This window comes from Microcaecilia unicolor, chromosome 6, assembly GCF_901765095.1.
Source record: "Microcaecilia unicolor chromosome 6, aMicUni1.1, whole genome shotgun sequence".
NCBI lineage: Eukaryota > Metazoa > Chordata > Amphibia > Gymnophiona > Siphonopidae > Microcaecilia > Microcaecilia unicolor.
In genome coordinates this window covers 61,404,414-61,427,683 of record NC_044036.1, presented here as the reverse complement: position 1 = coordinate 61,427,683, position 23,270 = coordinate 61,404,414, and the positions used below count along the sequence as shown (strand labels likewise).

The 23,270-nt window shown below is 42.0% G+C and overlaps 2 protein-coding genes across 3 annotated transcripts in view; one reads left to right on the top strand and one right to left on the bottom strand.

Moving 5' to 3' along the window:
• DNASE2B (deoxyribonuclease 2 beta) overlaps window positions 1–3,502 on the bottom strand; it is a 37,473-nt gene extending 33,971 nt beyond the window's left edge. The window contains exon 1 of the mRNA XM_030205784.1: window positions 3,352–3,502. Within this exon, the coding sequence (XP_030061644.1) occupies window positions 3,352–3,464 (113 nt within the window). The 5' untranslated portion in view covers window positions 3,465–3,502. The remainder of the gene's footprint in view (window positions 1–3,351) is intronic.
• The window catches only part of LOC115471882 (uricase-like), a 134,325-nt gene that overhangs the window by 56,765 nt on the left and 54,290 nt on the right, over window positions 1–23,270 (top strand). The window contains exon 1 of one of the 2 annotated variants that reach the window (XM_030205788.1): window positions 12,411–12,516. The exons of the other annotated variant lie outside the window; for it this stretch is intronic. Within the exon in view, the coding sequence (XP_030061648.1) occupies window positions 12,490–12,516 (27 nt within the window). The 5' untranslated portion in view covers window positions 12,411–12,489. Of the gene's footprint in view, window positions 1–12,410; window positions 12,517–23,270 lie in introns of those variants that run through there. 2 annotated transcript variants of the gene reach the window in all.

Genomic DNA, 23,270 nt, shown 5'->3' with positions numbered 1-23,270 from the left:
CCACGGTGGGACAGCACTTCACAGAACCAGGACACTGTACCAGTGATTTCACAGTGAGAATACTGAAAGGTAACTTTAAAACCACACAAGAACCTAAGACCTTTGAAGTCAGAATGATTGAATATTTTAACACCCAACAGAAAGGACTTAACAAGGACCTGAGGTTCCTAGCCCATTATAAACCATAAAGCTGTATGTCTCTGTTGATCACCCCACCCCTCACCTATCCACACCCATCCTGTTAGAATATCAATGATATGCTTTGATGCCCCCATGCATACCTCCTACCCACCCCCATCCTTCCACCCTGTCAGACTGTCATAGTAATGCTTAAATGTTTTCACTTATATACACTGTCAGCTAGCACATTTGCTTATTTCCGATCTGACGAAGAAGGGCAACCTTCGAAAGCTAATCAAGAAATGTATTAAGTTATGTCCAATAAAAAAGGTATCATCTTATTTTCTTTTCCATGTTTTATTTTGTTTGATTTCTATTGATAACCTTAAGAGTGGACTAACACGGCTACCACACTCCTCTACTTAGAGCCCATGAAACAGATTTCCAGAAGGATCCTGTTGCATGGTTTCTGGCCTCAAGACCAGTACTGCGATTACCAGACTAGAACACTGGGCAAGTCTATTCAAAAAGAGGAAAAATCCCTGAGTAGTTGCAAATGTATTTATTTATTTATATATATATATAGCTCATGCCTTTCTGTGGTAGCTCAAGGCAAGATAAATTCAGGCACAGTAGGTATTTCTCTTTCCCCCCCAAAGGGATAACACAATGGAGGGTGAAAGTGAGTTGCCCAACTTCCCATGTTCTCAGCCTGCTGTTTCAGAGCTGACAAATTACCCTGTTCCATCAGGGAGACTTTTGGGCTAGTTACGGTTTTTGAATTATATCCCAATTCAGTGTGCTATTAGCAATCCCTGATTCTACCACTCAAATTTCATTTCATTATCACTTATTCATTCTTGTGTCCCACATTTTCCAAAACATGTTTGGTTCAATGTGGCTTCTTACATCATAACAAAATTAACAGTATTGTATGTGTGTAGCTAACATTGTAACAATATGCTTACAATTAACAATAAACAACAGTAACCAGAAGTACAACACTGAACAGCAGTGAATAACATTAAGCAATTGTATATGTGATATACATTGAAACAACTGAGCAAGTTAAGAGAAGCTAATCTAAGCAATTTATTCTAATGTTTATTATGTATGAACCTTGTATTATGGTTCAGTGATGTTAGGAGTAACCTAGCATGGCGATCAGATGTGGGTACAGTTCCTTGCTGTATTAGTGCTGCAGGTCCCATAATGCACTGGGATAAGGTGGTCAATAATCCAGGACTGGCCTGAAATCTTCTTTCTGGAACTGCCACAATTTGGCAGCTCTCCAGCTCTAATCATTGAACCACTCATTCAAAGCATGTGCCTCCTGCCTAGTCCCCATGCTCACTCAGAAACTGGAACTGCTGCCATGCCTATAACTAGATTCTGCACTTTCTCTGCTATTTCTGGAGAAGTGAAATGGGAAGGGGGGAGGCCATGAATGAAAACATGAGGGGAAGAAGACAGGGAAGGTGAATGTAACTTATGTCTTCCTGGGGCCAAATACATTGTTACTCTAGACATGTCTTCATCTTCTTCTTAAAGGCCATATAATTTAGTCTGAACCCTCTAGTAATTTATTTATTGGAATCACCGTTATGAAGAGATTCACCCAAGGTGGTGTACAGCAGGTACAGTTTAACATAAAACTTATAACAGTAGTAAAATGAGCAAGAATAAACATCTACTATAATAATTTGCACCTCCAACGTTCTGAAGCTGACTGCCAGGAAGTTGAAGTCCGGTTCGTAATGTCTGACACCTTCCAGTGACGTCACCGTGTTGCCTGGGAAACCACGATGCATCTCAAGCATAGGCGCTACGAGTTTGCACCACCATCTCCATCCCCTCCCAGTTCAGCAGTCCGCCCCCCCCCCCCCCGCCTTCCACTTCCGAGTTGCAGGACGCCCCCCCCCCCCCGCCCCTTCAAGTTGCAGGACCGTGTATCATATTATTTTAAAGAATCACATTGGCTGCCAGTGTCTTTTCAGATTAAGTACAAAATACTTCTCATTACATTTAAAAGTTTTAAAAACTAGGATACCCTCAGAGGATTCTTCTATTGTGTGAATCTGAGATGAATTACTACATTCAGCTCTGGATGATCAATATTGTAGGTTTATTTATTTATTTATTTGGATTCTGTGCACTGCCTTTTAGCGGTGGCTCAGGGTAAGTAATTGTTCTTTCAGAAACATGCCTTAAAAAAGTATAATTTAAGCTTGATAAAATAATTCTTAAGTATATACCTTGAGGAAACATTAGAATAGCCTTTACAAATCTGAGCACTGTTAATTACTCGTCATTAGAATAGTTTGTAGGAATGGCGCCTGCAGTTTTGCACAATGAGTAGCATCAAGAAACAGGCTGTGTTGGCTGTTGCTATAGCAAAGTAATCACATATACTGCAAACACAGTTTAAAAAGGACTCAGAAGGGAGACGAATTGAAGGAATTATCTGTCTCATGCAGGGGCGTAGCTAAGTGGGGGCATGGGCCCCCAGTGATTTAGTCCTTGCCCCCTCTACTTTCAACTCCCCCCCCCCCGCTACTTTTGACCCGCTGCCACCGCAAGGTACCTTTGCTGGCGGGGGTCCCCAACCCCTGCCAGCTTGCAGGACATCAGGACTCACAGCACAGATCAGCGAACGCGCCGGAGACCGGTGCTGAAGAAGACTAAAGCTGGCGGGGGTTGGGGACCCCCGCCAGCCAAGGTACCTTGCAGCAGCGGGGGTGGGTTCATGGCTGGGGGAGGTGGGTTAAAATGTGCCCCCCCCCACCTTGGGCTCTGGACCCCCCTCCCACCGAGGTCTGGCTACGCCTCTGGTCTCATGTACCCAAAAGTGTAGAGAATTACAGGTTGTGTTCACTCAATGCACAAGTCATGTTGCTTGTCTATGGTCAGTGCGAACAATTTCACAAAATAGAAGCTGGAGACTGGAGCCGTTATCCAGAAAGACCCAAATTATTCAAGCTGTGAATATGAATAACTGAAGAACTACAGCAAAAGAGACTCAGCAGCAGCTCAGGTGTCTTCCAGTGCATGCAAACCACCTGAGCTGTGCTCACATGGCTTTTACAACAAGGTGACAGTCCCCAGTTGCACTCACAGAGCACCGGAGCTGGATATCTGTAATTTAGCACCCCTGACATCTGTTTTATACCACATCACTTTGAAATATTCATCCATTTGCTTTCTCACTTCTCTTTACATTCCAGTACCTACCAATCAACTGGTTCCCCCGCTTCATTTCTGCAGGAAATCGGAGGTGTCCACAGAAACACATCAGGGATCAGGATCAGGAAAGAAAGCCTGAACCAAACAGCTCCTGCAGTCATGCTTTCTCTACACTGATAGATTTGCTTGTTTTGGAAAAGAGAAGTTATGTTCCTTTTAGTTTCTTCTTGTGAACTATAAATTCTAATGTGTGGTTCAGATGCATTACTCACAGTCCGTTGTGTGGTGTAGTCACGTGATTTCACCGCACAGTCTGAAAGACAGACACATTAATACTTATTGTTACACGGACACAGGGATCTGCTGGGTACTGATTATTGCTGGAGACAGAAATGCCTTCAGACAGGACTTAACAAAGGTCTGGGTTTTTTAGCCCAATATCTATAATTGGCCACTCTGCTTCCCTGAATGGCTGGCTGGCTGGGTTCGTAACAGCATGCTGACGTCAGCTTGCCTCCAGCGTTCCCTTCCCTCTAGAGAGCTGCACAGGAACGGGGTGGGAAGTTCCCTCTCAGTGTCCCACCCTCGCAGAAAGACCTGTTTTATTAATGAACAAGCCACAAAAAAAGTGCCCTAAATGACCAGATGACCACTGCAGGATTAAAGGAATGACACCCCTTACTCCTTCAGTGGTCACTGACCCCACTCCCACCCTGCAAAAATGTAAATGAAACAGTACATAACCAGCTTCTATGACAGCTTCAGATGTTATGGCCTGTCCTATTAGAGCAGCAAGCAGGGTCCTGGAATAGCCTAGTCGTCAGTGCAGTGTAGTTAAGGTGACCCAGGACCATAGTCCACTCTATTACACCTGTGGTGGAAAAGAGTCAGCCCTCCCCCCCCCCCAAAAAAAAAACCCCAAACCTACTGTACCTCACATATAGGTGACACCTGCTATTGTAGTGGTATATAGTTGGGTACAGTAGGTTTTTCATGGATTTTGAAGGGCTCACCATACAATATAAGGGGGTAACGGTGAGATGTGTACCTAGGACCTTTTTTGCGACGTCCACTGCAGTGCCCCCTAGAGTGTCTCACTGCTCTGCTACTAGGAAAGCTGACTCCTCCTACGTCCCAATGGCTTGATTTTCTGTGTTTTGTGCTTGGATTTTTTTTTTAATGGTCCAAAAAGATAGATGTACTAAGTACAACAACATCTAGGAAATGGTCATTTTCAAAGAAAAAAGATAGACATTTTTCTAGTTTGAAAATGGTCATACTTGATTTTTACATATTTTCAGCAAAATGACCAAAGCCAGATTTAGATGTCATATCGAAAATGCCTCTCTACGTAACTTTGTAAGTCTAAGTGCTTTGAAAATATGCCTCTATGTTTCTTAATTAAGGGCCTATTTTACTAAAGTGCGCTAGCGATTCCCACGCAGCAAATGTGACACAGCCCATTCACGTGAACTATATGTTACAAAATGGACTCTTCCCGAAGGAGAAAGGAAACATTCTACTCACCCCCATACCCAAAGACGCAAAGAAAAGCGCTAATGAACTAACCAACTACAGGCCAGTAGCATCCATTCCCTTAATAACCAAACTAACAGAAGGGTTGGTGACCAAACAACACACATTTAAACAAATTCCCAATACTGCACGACTCCCAGTCAGGATTTCGGACCAACCACAGTACCAAAACAGTACTAGTTACTCTCATGAATAAGTTCAAATGATTGCAACTGGCAAGAGCATACTACTTCTACAATTTGACATGTCTAGCGTCTTCGACATGGTAGATCATGGAATACTACTACATATCCTCGAATACTTCGGAATCGGAGGCAATGTTCTTGATTGGTTCAAGGGGTTCCTAACCACACGATCATACCAAGTAACATCTAATTCGACTACATCAGCCACATGGATACCTGAATGTGGATTCCCACAGGGATCCCCCCTCTCACCGACCTTATTCAACTTAATGATGATACCCTTGGCCAAACTACTATCAAATCAAAACCTCAGCCCATACATATACATATAAAATCAATGCCTAATACTCACCTCTCAACATAACACGAACAAATTCACCACCATTAACACACCTAAATTGAATCTTCCAATCTCGGACACCCTAAAAATTCTTGGAGTCACCATTGATCGACCCCTAACACTTGAGAATCACGTGAAAAACACAACCAAGAAGATGTTCCACTCAATGTGGAAATTAAAAAGAATAAGACCTTTCTTCCCAAGGACCGTATTTCGAGGCCTGGTACACTCAATGGTACTCAGACACTTAGACTACTGCAATACACTCAATGCTGGCTGCAAAGAACAAATAATCAAGAAACTTCAGACAGCCCAGAACACGGCAGCTAGACTCATATTCAGCAAAACAAAATATGAGAGTGCTAAACCTTTACGAGAAAAGTTGCACTGGCTCCCTCTTAAAGAACGCATCATGTTCAAACTTTGTACCCTAGTCCACAAAATCATTCACGGAGATGCCCCAGCATACATGTCAGACCCAATAGAATTATCCCGTACATTCCTCAATCTTCATTTCCCCAACTGCAAAGGTCTAAAATATAAACTAATGCACGCGTCAACCTTTTCCTACTTGAGCACACAATTCTGGAACGCGCTGCCGTGCAACTTAAAATCGATCTATGAACTAACTGACTTCCGCAAACTATTGAAGACCCATCTATTTAACAAGGCAAACCACAAAGACCAACAAACGTGAACTACTTCACATATATCCAGCACTGTCTTGAATATTTGCGGTTATAATAATATCATGCTTTATCATTATCATGTACCCAAAATCCTCTGCAATACTAAATGTTTGTTTCTTATACATCTCCACTATTCATGATGTATTGTAAGCCACATTGAGCCTGCAAAGAGGTGGGAAAATGTGGGATACAAATGCAATAAATAAATAAATAAAATGAATGAACTGTGGCGCATTTGCTGCACCGGGAATCGCTAGCGCAATTTAGTAAAACAGGCCCTAAGGTTGGTGGTGCAGTTCCTTTACTTGATTATTAGTTTATAAGGCGCCCAGGAAATTTTGAAAATTTTACCAGATCTTTTGCAATTGAAATAAAATGTATGCCTTAACGTAGCAAACATTTCTCTAGGTGATGCTTGCCCTCATTTTACAAGCCCCGCTTGTGTTTGAGATGTGCATAAACATCTTAAGTGCCCATGTTATAAAGTCAGGATATGCACATCCCAAAACCAAGTGCATGCAAATAGCAAGGCGATGTGGTCTGGGTGTGCTTTGCACGGGGACAAGATTGTAGCAAGTTCCCCATTTCAGAAGGGACATCTAAGACTTAAATGATTGATGCTGGGTGTTACACCTGCTGCTACAAGCACATTTAGGATTTGGGAAACAGCTGCTCTTGTGGTTTCCAGCCCCCTCCCTTCCCCCATCCAAACTGGCAAGAAAAACTGATCATTGTGACACCATCGGGATAATAACCCGTTATTTTGCTAAGACTGAAAAGATAGCCGGGTATGTGCTGCCAGATAACTGTTACCCTTGCAACCCTAGAAACATAATCGGTTACTTGACCAGTACATAACTGGTTATTTGTTGGCTTTCAACCCATCAATTTTTTTATATGTTTATTTATTTATTTATTTATTTATTATTTATTGCATTTGTATCCCACATTTTCCCACCTCTTTGCAGGCTCAGTGTGGCTTACAATACATCATGAATGGTGGAAATACATTAGAAAATAGATATTTAGTGTTACAGAAGGATCTTGGGCAACATGATAATGATAAAACGTGATAGTAGTATAACAAGCAGATATTGTAAGACAGTTCTGAGTGTATGTGGAGGAGTTGTGTATATTCACATTGGTTTATTTTTTGAAATGGATGTTTAAGCTTCTCTAGTGTTTTTTCTTCATCTCTTGTTGCTCTGAGCACAAAGTTCTTTTCCAACTGTCGTCCCCCCCCCCCCCCCCCCCCCACCAGTTCTGCCAATAGGTCTTGCATATTTGCTTTAGTAAACACTTTTTCACTCTGGGCTGTCCTTTCTTCCTCAGCTTGTTCCAGCTTCTGTTCTTCACTTACCAAAGTGCATTTCACAGGCTGCAGCTCCATCTTGGTCTTTAAATCGCTCTTTACTTGGGAAGCCATCTCCTTGTTGTAGTTTTTACTGGGTGCATGTAATGCATTTGCTGGGTAATTTTTTGCTTTACATTAGGCCAGTTGTATGGGGTGAGCTTGGAGCTTCTCAGTTAAATAGACTTCTTCTGATGATGTCACCCAGAAGTCCAGCATCTGGGTGATTTTACTCTGCAGGCTTTAACAATGCTTCAGATGAACTTACAACTGATGTTTACATGGTCTGCCCTTCTTAAGATTTACTCAGTGGATTAATATTCCAGCCTATAAAGGGTAGCTGTCAAATTCAGGGGCCCTTTTGTTAAAGTGCATTAAAGGTTTGCAGTTACAATGAGGTAATTGCCCAAGCTTCTGCAGTGACTGTTCATGGAGAAGGCAGAGAAAATACATTTCAAATCAAATCAATTCTTGTATACCGTTAATATCCCCTTTCAAGGGTTCAGTGCGGTTTACATTCTAGGTGAGAAAAAAAAGCAGATAATGTTAGTGTGAAGTATGAGAACAATTAAAGACCACTGGTGTAATACATGAGACCAAAAACATTATAGGGAAGGATAATGGACGATACTAGGAAGTAGAAGTCATGATGGATTATTATGAAGCAGTCTTTGGGAAGAGAAAGGTTTTTTGCCTCTTCCTGAAGCTAAGGTAGCTGTATTCTGTTGTGATGGCAATAAGTAGAGAGTTCCATATTTTAACTCCAAGTACAGGGACTAGAGCTGAAAATCTTCTGATTTTGAATTGTCTTTTAAGTAGAGGAGTGTGGTAGCCGTGTTAGTCCACTCTTAAGGTTATCAATAGAAATCAAACAAAATAAAACATGGAAAAGAAAATAAGATGATACCTTTTTTATTGGACATAACTTAATTCATTTCTTGATTAGCTTTCGAAGGTTGCCCTTCTTCGTCAGATCGGAAATAAGCAAATATGCTAGCTGACAGTGTATATAAGTAAAAACATTCAAGCATTACTATGACAGTCTGACAGGGTGGGAGGATGGGGGTGGGTAGGAGGTATGCATGGGGACATCAAAGCATAACATTCAAGAATTGTCTTTTGAAATGGTGATGATATCATCAGTTGTTCTTTCAGTCTGTTAGACTGGACCAAATGTAGCAAAGCGGTCTTAGTCAGTAGTTCAGAGGTGAAACCCTGTAAGATTTGAAAAACTAAATAAGCAGCTTTGAACCTGAGTCCTTCTGCTATGGGAAGCCAGTACAGTTTGTTAAGATGAGTTGAAACACTAGTATATCTATTCAATCTGTATATTAGTCTAGCAGCTGTGTTCTGTATGATTTGCATTTTTTTTTTCTGATATTGACACTTAATACAAAAAAATAGAATGTTACAGTAATCCAAGTGAGGTAGGACTAACATTTGGACTAATAGTGCAAAGGCTATTTGGTCGAGGAATGATTTGACTAGACATAGCTGTTTCATTTGGAATTGTGTTTTTTTCCATACCTCTTAATATAGGAAGTGAAGGTGTATGAAGAATCAAGAAAGTCCCCTAATACTCGGGTTTCAGACTCGACTGTAAAGCTTTGATCATTAGACAAGGATATTGATGATGGGACCTCAACTCCCTGATTTCGGAACCACGGGATCTTGGTTTTTTGCGCATTCAATTTCAGTTTATTGGTCAGAGCCCAGGTGCTAACAGCAGTCATGCCATTCGCTACGGACTGAGTTGTATCTTTGTTTGATGCTGTCACTGGTAAGAGAAGCAGGATGTCATCCACGTAGGATAATAGTAGTTCATTAAGATCCAGGTGTATTGAGGCAAGGGATGACATAAAGAAATTGAACAGGATAGGTAAGAGGGGAGGATCCCTGTGGGACACTGCAGTTAGGAGACCAGTAGTTGGAAAGTTGGTTGTTACACTCGACAGAATAGCTTTGATTTGATAGGAATTCACTGAACCATTTGATCAATTAATTTAAAGAGACAGATTTATTTAAAGCATGATTCTATAAACTGGGCGCTAACATTTGCGTGGCCTTTCACATAAATGTTTAAAATACTAGCATATATGCACATATGTGTGTACTTACATATGTATATGCCAGTATGCTGTTTAAGTGCTACTCTGAAAACACACAATGGGGGAAATGCTATAAATGGTGCCTTAAAAATTGGTGACAGAAGAGAGGGTAAAACAGTATACAAGTATGAACCAAAACAAGAAAAAAAGCAACACTGGGCCTTCAGGTTGGAGATAAATGAAGTTCTTTTATTGAGAAGTGACCCGACACGGGTCGTGTTTCAGTACAGAAGCGCCTGCCTCAGGGGTCTAAATTAAAAACACATCAACATGAAAATCATTAATCAGTAAAAAAAAAAAAAGTAGGAAAAAACAGACATTGCATATAAGGAATTATTCAAAACAATATAAAACATGAAACATTTTTATGCTAATTCCACACAATAGGAAAGAGTGTTTTGATAATTGAGGACCAAGTGATTTAAGAGAAACAAATATAATTCAAAAGGAGAGACACCACCATTTAAAATAATTAAAATAATAAAAAATAAAATAATATAATATAAATATTTACAAATACTGTATGTAAAAAACCCCACATAAATATCGTCTCCATAAAAGAACTGCATTTATCTCCAACCTGAAGGCCCAGTGTTGCTTTTACTTGTTTTGCCTTAAAAATTGGTGCCATAAAACCAGTTAGTGTAATTCTATAGGTGGAATTTTGATATTTAGACATGTATATACACACATATGGTGCCAAAAAGCTCAGTGCCACACTTAAGCCACACATTAACTGTTAGCGTAGGCATGTGCTAACAGCGTGCTCTAATATTGACTTTGATCATTAAAGGAATTGTATCCTGTTTTTGAAGGCTCTTGGTGCTTTTTGCTGTGTTTTTTACCCTGTCTTGTACTTTGTACCCTCTCTGCACTGTGACATAATGCATGTTAATGAAAGGAGGACCCTTTCATTATCTTCATGTCATCTGAGTCACTTTAGGCTTTACATTTGAGATTTAAATGTTTCTCCTATTGGTTGGTGAGATTTAATCTTTTTCTTTTCAGGTGTTAAGGGTGTTTCCCCTAATTCTATAAGCTTGCACACAAGTTATAGTGGGCCCCTTTTACCAAGCTGCGGCAAAAGGGGGCCTGCGCTGGTGCGCTGAGGTCCCCTTTTACCGCAGTGGGTAAAAAGGAAGTCTCACTTTCCTGCAGGAAATGACTGTGTGGCAATTAAAGCACTTGCCATGTGGCCATTTTGGGGGGCGGGGGCGGAGCACTTAACACCACCCATTGAGGTGGCAGTAAGGGCTCCTCCGCTAACCCGGCAGTAACCAGTCAGCATGCGGTACTGCCCGATTACCGCCAGGTACACTCCGGCGCTACAAAAATTAATTCATTTTTGTAGTGCTGGATATGACGGCCCACTAGGGGTGGGAAGTACCGCTGGGCTTCTGCTGTAGATTGGTGATACTTCCTGTTTAGCAAGAGGTAAGCCCTGGGCTTACCGCCACTTAGTAAAAGGGGCCCAGAACAAGGTCAGTCATGCACATAACAATTCAATAGTTGGCTGTTTATTGGCTCTATTTTTAGAGCACTGTTTGGAACAGTGCAGGCCTTTTGATCATCTGGCATTCAGTTTTTCTTCAAAAATGGATCTCCTTCTACTACTGCCTCACTGGTCATGACAGCCCTACCCTTGTTCTCAAAACTGCAGGGGTGCAAACAGGTCAAAGTACAATACTTCAGTACAGCCACTAGAGGTCTCTGCTATCTACTTAAAGCAGAACCTTAAGGGTCTCTACAGATTAAAATGCCACATATGCATTTTTCCTGTCTTCATGTCTGGATAGGTAATTTAAACCTACTCAATAGTGAGGATGCAGTGTGTTTGGTTTGATTCCTCTCTGAGAACGTGGAAGCATATTAAGAGGCAAAAATCCCCAGGTTTTAACCCAACAGCTGTGTCCATATTTGGTAACATCTGATTTGTTTATGGTATTCAATGCCTTGTTGGCATAGAACACAGTTGCCTGGATAGATATAGGAGCCAAGTTGCGTAATCACATTCAACAAATTCTGAAATCATTTCATTGGCTACCTATTATTGACCAAAGGATGGCGCAACTTCTTTTTATCATTTCGTTTATCGTTTATTTATTTTCTATACCATTTCTTAATTGCATACACAAACCAGAATGGTTTACATTCTTTAAAAATACACAAAACTTTAAAATAACCTACAGGAACTCCATTTCTTTGACAGAAAATCACGGCAAACCAAAAGCATCCATTCTGAGAGTAAAAACAACAATAAGACAATCCATTCATAACAAATTTATATGAACAAACATATAGTTTTTTTTCTGCATATACAATCTACCTCTGTTTCCCTTTTTTTCATCCCAGGTTTTAAGATCTTTATTGATAAGGCCTCTTCATATTTATCTGTGTGCGTTCAATGCTATGTTTCTAAACTTAGCCAGCTGTATCAAACAATATAGCCAAGTTAGCCATTAAGCACTGAGGAGTGGAGGAGTAACCTAGTAGTTAGAGAATCAGTCTTGCCAACCAGAGATGCCCAGTTCAAATCCCACTACTACGTCTTGTGACCTTGGGCAAGTCATTAGATTATGAGCCCTCCAGGACAAGGAAATACCCAGTGTACCTGAAAGTAGCTCACCTTAAGCAACTCCTGAAAAAGGTGTGAGCAAAATCCAAATAAATATTCAATAGTGTTTAGCTGGCTAACACTATTTAACTGTTCAGGAGCCATTTCTGACTGGTTAAATAGCACTGAATATTGGGTCCAATATGTTTTGTAAACACCCTTGCTAGATTCACGTGAAAGAAATTTTATGTCCCTAACAGTTTAATCAAAAGAGCAAACAGGATTGGCTGGAGGAGGTAAGATAAATATTGATTTTCTGGCATGGTCAATTTCTAGTACAAATATGAGATTTCAGCAGCCTAGGTTTTTTTGGAAGGCATTAGCTCTCCCTCCTGAATCCATCCCACTTACAACCCAAGGAAAATGTCCCACTACTCTACAGGACCTAAGGTGAGTGTACAAGTTTAAAATGGACTCTTTGGGCTCTTTACAGATGAGTATTTCTGCTGTTTGTATACGGTTTCGGAACCTTTCTGGGCATAGCATGCAAATTTTAGCTCTTCTATAGGAGTAGGGCTTGGTTACAGTCATTTCTCTCTTTGTGCCTCATGAGATTCATTCCATTCATTTCTTCAAGTATTTGAAGGACTAATGTCTTTGATAATTAACTAGTGTTAGGATAACACTATGGGGTCCTTTTACCAAGCTGCGGATGAAAGAGCCCTGTGCTAGTGGTGGGGGGCTGTTTTTCCCCACCCGCCAGGGCCCTTTTTACCACAGCGATTAAAAAGCCTCCGGACACACATGGCCATGCAGTAAGAGAATTCTTAGCATGTGGCCATGTGGTGGGGAGCCCTTACCGTCACCCACTGAGGTGTGATAAGGATTCCCATGGTAACCTGGCAGTAACTAGGCAACAAGTGGCAATTCCCGATTACCACCAGGTTACTGCCTCGCAAGCCATTTCTGGGATTTTTCTTTTTCCCCCAGAAATAGCATGCACTCGGGGTGGAACTACCACTGGCGGCCGTGTTGGGCCGGTGGTAGTCCTGATTTAGCGTTTGGTAAGCCCGCGTTGGGCTTACCGATGCTTTGTAAAAGACCCCCCATCTGATTTGACATGGATAACTGAGCAGTTTTCAGGAGGGTTTAGTACAGCAGCAGACAAGGCTTCTGGTGTTTCAAACCCCACACAACAAGCACTGGGAGAAAAAGTGTCAATAAATAACTTGGTAGTTTATGCTAAGGAGAAGGAGGTCAAAATACATGAAATGATGCAGCAGAGGAAGGTTGATGAAACAATGGTCACAAGAAGATATGATCGTAAATAAATGGTAAAAGCAAGCAGAGCATAACTCATGGAATTCTTTCTAATCCCTCTGCATGTAAATACATGTGTGTGCATATGGGGGTAGGGGGAGTTTGGTGTGTGTGTGTGTGTGTATATGAGTTTGTGTATTTCTGTGCATGTGTGTGCACTTTCTGTGTGTGCAATCAGTAGTCAGAAAGGTGGAATTCTGTAATCGCTATGTTACAGTGACTCAGTGTATGTGTATTGTGGCTGTTGGAACTGATTTTTCACGTAGCAACATATTGGGGCATTTTTTTGGAGGGGGGCTTGTTTCTCCTCTGCCTGCTTCCACATGCAGTAACTTTGCTTCTAAAGCACTAACTATGCACGATGGTTTATAAAATTTTCTATTGTCAGGTTCCATTATATATGTCTTAATTTATTATTTCCTTTAATTATGACAAAAGTCATATAACGTGCAACACTATACTATTGAATTTCCTGGTTACTGAAAAATTTAGATCAAAGCAGATACTGGCACTGTCCTTCGCTTAGCAGGCTGCTGGAATTCCCTACTATTGTCTTTAAGGTCATTAGACAATTACCTTATATTTAGAAAGGTCTTGAAAACTTGTTTATTTTCAGAATTTATGTTCTGATTCAAGAAATTATTTTAATTGTTTCACCTAGGGATGCCTAGGATTTTATGCTGTAAACCACAGAGAGCCAAGAGGATTTTTGCAGGCTATAAGAAAGGAGTTAACATGAGTAGAGAGGAGTGGCCTAGTGGTTAGAGCACCAGTCTTGCAGTCCAGAAGTAGCTGGTTCAAATCCCACTGCTGCTCTTTGTGATCTTGGGCAAGTCACTTAACCCTCCATTGCCTCAGGTACAAACTTAACCCTCCATTGCCTTGGGTACAAACTTAGATTGTGAGCCCTCCTGGGACAGAGAAATATCCAGAGTACCTGAATGTAATTCACCTTGAGCTACTACTGAAAAAAGGTGTGAGCAAAATCTAAATAAATATCACCTCCTTCCTTTCTGTGACTCCAGCTGCCTGCTGTCCTGCTGGATCTCTACAGTTTCTTTGCTAGCTACTGTGGCAGCAGGCAGGGCAGGCTCACTCACATGGGGGGGGGGGGGAGAGAAGTAGAGGTTCTGGTGGCACCCAGTAGGTACAGCCAATATTTAGTGCCATAACTATACAGTTAGGTGGGCATCGTTTGGACTGCTTTTTCTATAGTCCAACATGCCTGGTTAGCTATGCAGGCAGTAGTACTGTGAAATATTGCAGGAAGACCTTAGAAAATTGGAAAACTGGGCATCCAAATGGCAGATGAAATTTAATGTGGACCAATGCAAGGTAATGCACATAGGAAAGAATAATCCAAATCATAGTTACCTGATGCTAGGGTCCACCTTGGGGGTGAGCACTAAAGAAAAAGATCTAGGTGTCGTTGTAGATAATACGCTGAAATCTTCTGCTCAGTGTGCGGCGGCAGCCAAAGAAGCAAACAGGATGCTAGGAATTATTAGGAAAGGGATGGCGAATAAGACCGAAAATACTATAATGCCTTTGTATCGCTCCATGGTGCGTCCGCACCTCGAATATTGCGTTCAGTTCTGGTCGCCTCATCTCAAAAAAGATATAGTGGAATTAGAAAAGGTTCAAATAAGAGCAACCAAAATGATAAAGGGGATGGAACTCCTCTCATATGAGGAAAGGCTAACGAGGTTAGGCCTCTTCAGCTTCAAAAAGAGATGGATGAGGGAGAGATATGATTGAAGTCTACAAAATCCTGAGTAGTGTAGAACGAGTAAAGTAAATCAATTTTTTACTTGTTCCTAAAGTACAAAGACTAGGGGACACTTGAGGAAGTTACATGGAAATACTTTTAAAACAAATAGGAGGAAATATTTTTTCACTCAACGAATAGTTAAGCTCTGGAACTCTTTGCCAGAGGATGTGGTAACAGCAGTTAGCGTATCTGAGTTTAAAAAAAGGTTTGGACAAATTCCTGGAGGAAAAGTCCATAGTCTGCTATTGAGACAGACATGGGGAAGCAACTGCTTTCCCTGGGATTTGTAGTATGGAGTGTTGCCATGATTTGGGTTTCTGCCAGGTACGTGTGACCTGGCTTCGCCACTGTTTGAAAAATAGGATACTGGGCTAGATGGACCACTGGTCTGACCTTGCATGGATACTTTTATGTTCTTATGTTGTTCTCATGATGGTCCTCAGCTGGGAGCCATGACCCAGACCTGGAACCCTTCTACTCCCTAAATCTAACTACTAGGTGTCACCTTTGTGTGAGAACAGACTCCGTCCTACAGGAGCTGTGGGGGCTGCTTCTGTGGCACCTTCAGTAGTGGCTGAGCTGGAACTCAAACCCAGCATGGCAAGGAGCAGTGTTGCCACCAAGCCTCCAGGGCCAGACCTGGTTGAGATATATTAGCCAGTGTTTTAAATTTTTAAATCTCAACTTGTCATTTCTCAAGCAGTGCCAATATTGACATGGTAGCATCTAGGTCCTTGCTGAACCTGTAGCTGACTGCAGGGGATGTGAACCTATCTTTCCCTTACATATATAACCTTTTTGAGCAAGAGAAAAATGGAAATACAACATTTCATTTCCTTTAATCTTGTACAGCTGTTTCACTTCCTTGCATGACCACTCTAAGATCTTTACTGTGGTCATCTATAGAAAAGATTGCAGAGATGGCAGTAGGTTATTTTTACAGACTTGCAGACTTTCAGTTTCAAACACTGCAGAATCTATGTCTTTTCACATATGCATTCTTTAACTGTCCCAGTTACAGTCGTGGAGATGTTGAATGGTCTCATGAGAGCATAGAACCAAGCAACAAGCAAGCATGATAAACACCACAAAAAAACATAAGACAAAAGAATAGCCATACTGGGTCAGATCCAGTGGTGTGCTGGAGCAGGCTCTCACAGGCTCGCAAGAGCCTGTTGTTAAGTTTTTAAGAATTTTGGGAGCCGGTTGTTAAAGTAGGGCCCTCCATGGCTACTTTAACAACTGGCTTCCAAAATGTGGGCTTGGGCCCCCTGCTGAGTTATCTTTTACTTTGCTGTTGGGGATGCTGAGCCGACTACTGCTGCTCCCCGCTCCTTGTTTCCAGCATGCTGCTCAGAGCAAGACGTTGGGAGTGGTGGCAGTCCATTTATTGGCTGCCAGCAAAGGTATGCCTAGCGTGCCCGCACGAAGGGAGGGAGGAGAGAGAGGCAAGTGTTGCCCCCCCCCCCCCCCCCGGCGCTTCCAACTGCAGAGCTGGCTACGTCCGTCCGGAGAAAGAGCCTGTTGTTAAGAATTTACCAGCACACCCCTGGTCAGATCAGTGGTCCATCTAGCTCCATATCCTGCTTTCAACAGTGGCCACTTTAGGTCACAAGTACCTGACAGAATCCCAAATAGTAGCAAGACTCATGCTACTGATCCCAGTGACAAGCCGTGGCTTTCCCCATGTCTATCTCAATAGCAGACTACAGTCTTTTCCTGTAGGAACTTGTCCGTATCTTGTTTAAACCCAGGTGCTGATACCACATCCTCTGGCAGTAAGTTCCAGAGCTTAACTATTTGTTGAGTGAAAAAAATATTTCCTCCCGTTCATTTTAAAAGTAGTACCATGTAACTTTATTGAATGTCCCCTAGTCTTTGTACTTTTTGAAACAGTAAAAAAATTGATTTATATTTACCCGTTCTACACCACTCAGTATTTTGTAGACTTCTTTCATATTCCCCCTCAGCCGACTCTTTTCCAAGCTGAAGAGTCCTACCACTTTAGTCCTAACTTGTTAGTCTCACTCACACACACAAGGAGTGACACGAGCTGCACATACTGCAGCAGGACATATCTATCCACTCCTACCCTTGCTGATATAATATTTAACCATCTCTCTGACCTCATGTGCAACTTTCTTTAAATTAGTTACCTTACTTTCTAACTCTTCTTATTCTTTTACCTATCTATATGGTTCATCTTTGCTTATACCCTTCAGTGTCAATTAAAATGTTCTATTACGTATTGTGTTGACATTGTAAGTAGTATACTATCAGGCTTATTTTCGAAAGTGATTGCCGGCGATCTTCCGACATAAATCGGGAGATGGCCAGTGATCTCTCAAAAGCGGCGAGGCGTAGCAAAGGCGGGACATGGGTGGGCATGGGCGTGGCTACCAGATGGCTGGCTTTTGCGAATAATGGAAAAAAGAAAAGCAGCGTTAATCAGTATTTCGCTGGGTTTACTTGGTCCTTTTATTTTGATGACCAAGCCTCAAAAAGGTGCCCCAATTCACCAGATGACCACCGGAGGGAATGGGGGATGACCTCCCCATACTCCCCCAGTGGTCACCAACCCCCCTCCCACAATAAAAAAATAAAAACCTTTTTTGCCAGCCTGTATGCCAGCCTCAAATGTCATACCCAGCTCCCTGACAGCAGTATGCAAGTCCTTGGAGCAGTTTTTAATGGGTACAGTGCACTTCAGGCAGGCAGACCCAGGTCCATCCCCCCCCTACCTGTTACACTTCTGGTGCTAAGTGTTGAGCCCTCCAAACCCCCCCAAAACCCACTGTACCCACATTTAGGTGTCCCCTTCACCCATAAGGGCTATGGTAATGGTGTAGAGTTTTGGGGAGTGAGTTTGGGGGGATTTGAGGGGCTCAGCACCCAAGGTAAGGGAGCTAGGGTGCCCGGTTGGTGTCCTGGCATGTCAGGGGGACCAGTGCACTACAAATGCTGGCTCCTCCCACGACCTTTCGCCGGGTTTGAGATCGCCAGCATTTTTTCCCATTATCGCTGAAAAACAAAACCGGCCATCTCAAACCCAGCGAACTCTGGCATTTGACCGGGCTAAACCGTATTATCAAAAAAAAAAAAAAGATGGCCGGCCATCTTTTTCGATAATACGGTTCCGGCCAGCTGTTGCGGTGCCGCCAAAATAGATCGTCAGCAATCTATTTCGTCGGCGTCATTCGATTATGCCCCTCCATGTCATACTTTGCATTGTTATTTGAATATTTTTACTGCTGTAATTGCCTATTGCTCATGTTTGATTTATTCTTACTGTACACTGCCTTGAGTGAATTCCTTCAAAAAGGCGGTAAATAAATCTTAATAAATAATTAAATATATTTATTTGTTGCATTTGTATCCCACATTTTCCCACCTATTTGCAGGCCCAATGTGGCTTACATAGTGCAGTAGTGGCAGTCGCAAGAACAGATACAAAGTGAGGTTAAGATAGGCTAATGATCAGATTTGATAGACATACTGGGGGTCAAGGGGAAGAGTAGGTTAGGTTATGTCCAACATGAACATTTATATTGATGTATTGATGTATTGCGGGGTTAGGTATTTGGAGTATGCCTTTTTGAACAAGTAAGTCTTTAGGAGTTTCTGAAAGATTAGGTGGTCGTATGTTGTTTTCACTGCAGTCGGAAGTGCGTTCCATAGTTGTGTGCTTATATAAGAGAAGCTGGATGCATAGGTTGACTTATATTTAAGTCCTCAGCAGCTTGGGTAGTGGAGATTTAGGTATGCTCGAGTTGATTTTGTTGTGTTTCTGGTTGGTAGGTCTATAAGGTCTATCATGTATCCCGGGGCATTGCCATAAATGATCTTGTGAACCAGAGTACATATTTTGAACGCAATATGTTCTTTGATTGGGAGCCAGTGCAGTTTTTCTCGTAAAGGTTTGGTGCTTTCGAATCTTGTTTTTCCGAATATAAGCCTGGCTGCTGTGTTTTGAACAGTTTGGAGTTTCTTTATGATTTGTTCTTTACATCCCGCGTAGATTCCATTGCAGTAATCTAGATGGCTTAGTACCATGGATTGCACTAAGTTGCAAAATATTTCCCTTGGGAAGAAAGGTTTCACTTGTTTGAGCTTCCACATTGAGTTAAACATTTTCTTTGTTGTGGCTTTCACTTGGCTCTCCAGTGTAAGATTTTGGTCGATTGTAACCAACATACACCTACATTTACTACTACTTATCATTTCTATAGCGCTACAAGGCATATGCAGCGCTGTACATCATAAACAAAAAGACAGTCCCTGCTCAAAGAGGTGGGCTTTTAGTTTGGACTTGAAAACGGCCAAAGAGGGGGCTAGACGCATAGGCTCGGGAAGTCTATTCCAGGCATGAGGTGCAGCAAGATAAAAGGAACGGAGTCTGGAATTAGCAGTAGAGGAGAAGGGGACAGATAAGAAAGATTTATCAATAGAACAGAGTACCCGAGGGGGGGCATAGGGAGAGACAAGAGTGGAGAGGTACTGGGGAGCGGCAGAATGAATGCATTTATAGGTCAACAAGAGAAGTTTGAATTGAATGCGGAAACGGATAGGGAGCCAATGAATTGACTTAAGGAGAGGGCTAATGTGAGCATAGCGACTTTGGCAGAAAATGAGTCGCGCAGCAGAGTTTTGAACTGATTGAAGAGGAGAGAGATGGCTAAGAGGGAGGCCGGTGATAAGTAGGTTACAATAATCAAGACGAGAGGTGATAAGAGTGTGGATAAGGGTTTTGGTAGAGTGCTCAGAGATGAAGGGACGGATTTTGCTGATGTTATAGAGAAAGAAACGACAGGTTTTGGCAATCTGCTGAATGTGAGCAGAGAAAGAGAGAGAGTAGTCAAAGATGACCACAAGGTTACGAGCAGATGAGACAGGGAGAATAAGAGTGCCATCCACAGAAATAGAGAAAGGGGAGAGAGGAGAGGGGGGTAGGTTTAGGGGAAAAGATGAAAAGCTCGGTTTTGGCCTAATAATTTACAAGCCTAAGTTATGAACCTAGTGCTGAAAACTAGTGCTAAGCTCCTAACTTCTTTTTCCCACACTAAATCTACCCCTGTTGCCACCCACTTTTTATACTCTTAAATATAGGAGTTTGATTAAACTGAGTATAAAGTTATGCACTCAACCCAGTAAATTTTCAACGAGGTTAATATATGAGTCTCAGAAGGAACATAAATCTTTTGAATATTAGGATCAATGTATATTTTGTTTTGTTGATCTTTAGATCTGTCAGAGAGCCGTAAGGGCAGTCGAATGTCGCAGGACCCACAAAGCAGGTCTATGGTTTCTCCAGTTTTCATTTTCTTATCTCTTCCTTATCTGTCTCACTTTCTCAACAAGTTCCTATTTGGTAGTCCAACATTATCATAAGCTAACTGAATATTTCCTTCCTTCCTCTCTCACCTCTTCCCTTCCATTCTGCCTTCTCTAGTTATCATTTCTCTTACAAATGAAGCTAAACCTTCTACATATAATTTATTTTGTAAATAAAACATCCACATTCACATAGACATTTATCCCTTCCATCCACAGCTACTCACACAACACTCTCATATGTATGTTAAGTAGTTACAGAGACAGGACTGAGCCCTGTCGGACACATCATCATAAGAGCATAAACGTTGCCATACTGGGACTGAGTGAAGGTCCATCAAGCCCAGTATCCTGTTCCCAACAGTGGCCAATCCAGGTCACAAGTACCTGGCAAGATCCCATAAGAGTAAAACAGATTTAATTTTATTCCTATGGGCCCTGCTGCAGATAACTCGAGCTAAGCTTTAATAAACTTACATCTTGCTCAGCAGTTGACAGTGATAATTTGCAATCTTGAAAATCTGACTACTTTTTATTTAAAGACACCGTGAGGCATATTTTCAAAGCACTTTGGGAGGCTAAGTTCTATAGGTTTCTATGGGACTTTGGGAGGCTAAGTGCTTTGAAAATGAGCCTCCTGGTCTACTATGGTCTCTATTTCAACCTTGCTATCGGGATGCCCTATCTTCCCTGTTTTGGTGATATCTTTGAAAGATACCTTGTTCCGAACCATGCGCTTTTGAACAGCTGTCGGCCTTCTCCCACTTTCTAGTTTAAAAGCTGCTGTATCTCCTTTTTAAATGCCAATGCTAGCAGCATGGTCCCACCCTGGTTAAGGTGAAGCCCATCTTTCCGGAATAGGCTCCCCTTGCCCAGAATGTTGCCCAGTTCATTACAAATCCTAAAACCCTGCACCATAGTCTCATCCACACATTGAAACTCCGGAGCTCTGCCTGTCTCTTGGGCCCTGCACGTGGAACGGGTAGCACTTCAGAAAAGGCTACCCTAGAGGTTCTGGATTTGAGCTTTCTACCTAAGAGCCTAAATTTTGGCTTCTAGAACCTCCCTCCCACATTTTTCTATGTCACTGGTACCCACATGTACCAAGACAGCCGGCTCGATCCAGCACTATCTAAAATCCTTTCTAGGTGAAGCGTGAGGTCCACCACCTTCACACCAGGCAGGCAAGTGACCAGCGAACCTGACATCCACCAGCCACCCAGCTATCTACCTGTCTAATAATTGAATCACCAACTACAACAGCCATCCTAACCCTTTCCTCCTGGGCAGAAGCTCCTGGAGACACAGCCTCGGTGCGAGAGAATATTGCATCCTCTGGTGGACCCTGTCCTGGCTATAAGATTACTTCCAGCTTCACCAGGTTGATGCTGACCTTTTAGGAGACCTCCCTCCTCCAAGGCAGCACAGGGGCTGCCAGCCTGGAGGTGGTTCATCTCTGCAACATCCCTGTAGGCCTCCTCTAGGTACCTCTGGCTTTCTCTCAGCTCTATCAAGTCTGCTATTCTAGCTTCAAGAGAACGGACTCATTCTCTGAGAGCTAGGAGCTCTTTGTATTGAGCACACACATATAATCTCTCACCAACTGGGAGATAAACATATATGTGACACTCAGTGCAAAAGACTGAATAGCACCCCTCTTGCTACTGGACTGCTGTCTGCATCTTAGTATTATAGAGTTATTTAATTAAAACTTCTTAAGGTACTAGGGATATCAGATGAATATAAAGAGCCTTAAGATTATATAGTATAATGTGTAATTATATAGTATAATTACACATTATACTATACTATATAATATATAGTATAATGTGTAATGTATAATGTGGAGGAGTGGCCTACTGGTTAGAGTGGTGGACTTTGGTCCTGGGGAACTGAGGAACTGAGTTCAATTCCCACTTCAGGCAAAGGCAGCTCCTTGTGACTCTGGGCAAGTCACTTAACCCTCCATTGCCCCAGGTACAAATAAGTACCTGTATACAATATGTAAGCCGCATTGAGCCTGCCATGAGTGGGAAAGCGTGGGGTACAAATGTAATAAAAATAATTTATTTAGTGTTTGCTAATCAGAAACTAATTAAATGTAATTAAAACTCTAATGACAACTCTCTTCTTGTACATAGTAAATGACCGCAGATAAAGACCTTTACGGTCCATCCAGTCTGCCTAACAAGATAAACTCATTTTACATGGTATGCAATACTTTATATGTATACCCGGATTTGGTTTGTCCTTGCCATTCTCAGGGCACAGACTGTAGAAGTCTGCCCAGCAGTGGCGTAGCTAGGTGGGGCGCCAGGGGAGCGGCTGCTCCCCCAAACAGAGTTCTGCCTGCGCCTATTTTTTTCTTGTCGTGTTTCATTGAAAATGTGTGCCGGCGGAAGTCTGCTCTCGCGCCGCTTTCCCTCCCCCTGCACCATCAACCTGGCTCCGCTTCTGCTGCCCAGCACTGTTCTTGTACTAAAAGTTCTGAAGCTAACCATCCATATCTATTCAGTCATGATCAGGCTGTAGACCATAGAAGTCTGCCCGGCATTGTTGTCCTAATTAGAATAATTGACTATAAATGAAGACAGAACTGGGCCCTGCTGTACCTTCTACAGTCTGTTAATGCTGTGGTAGAAAATTCAAGTTTTAAAACTATGGGGCAAAGGATATGGAGACTAGTTAATAAAGTTTGCTTTTTTTTTTTTTTAATTCAACTGTGTTTACCAATAACCTACAATTTCTCTTTTAATCCTAATCTTTAAGTTACCAAGCACAC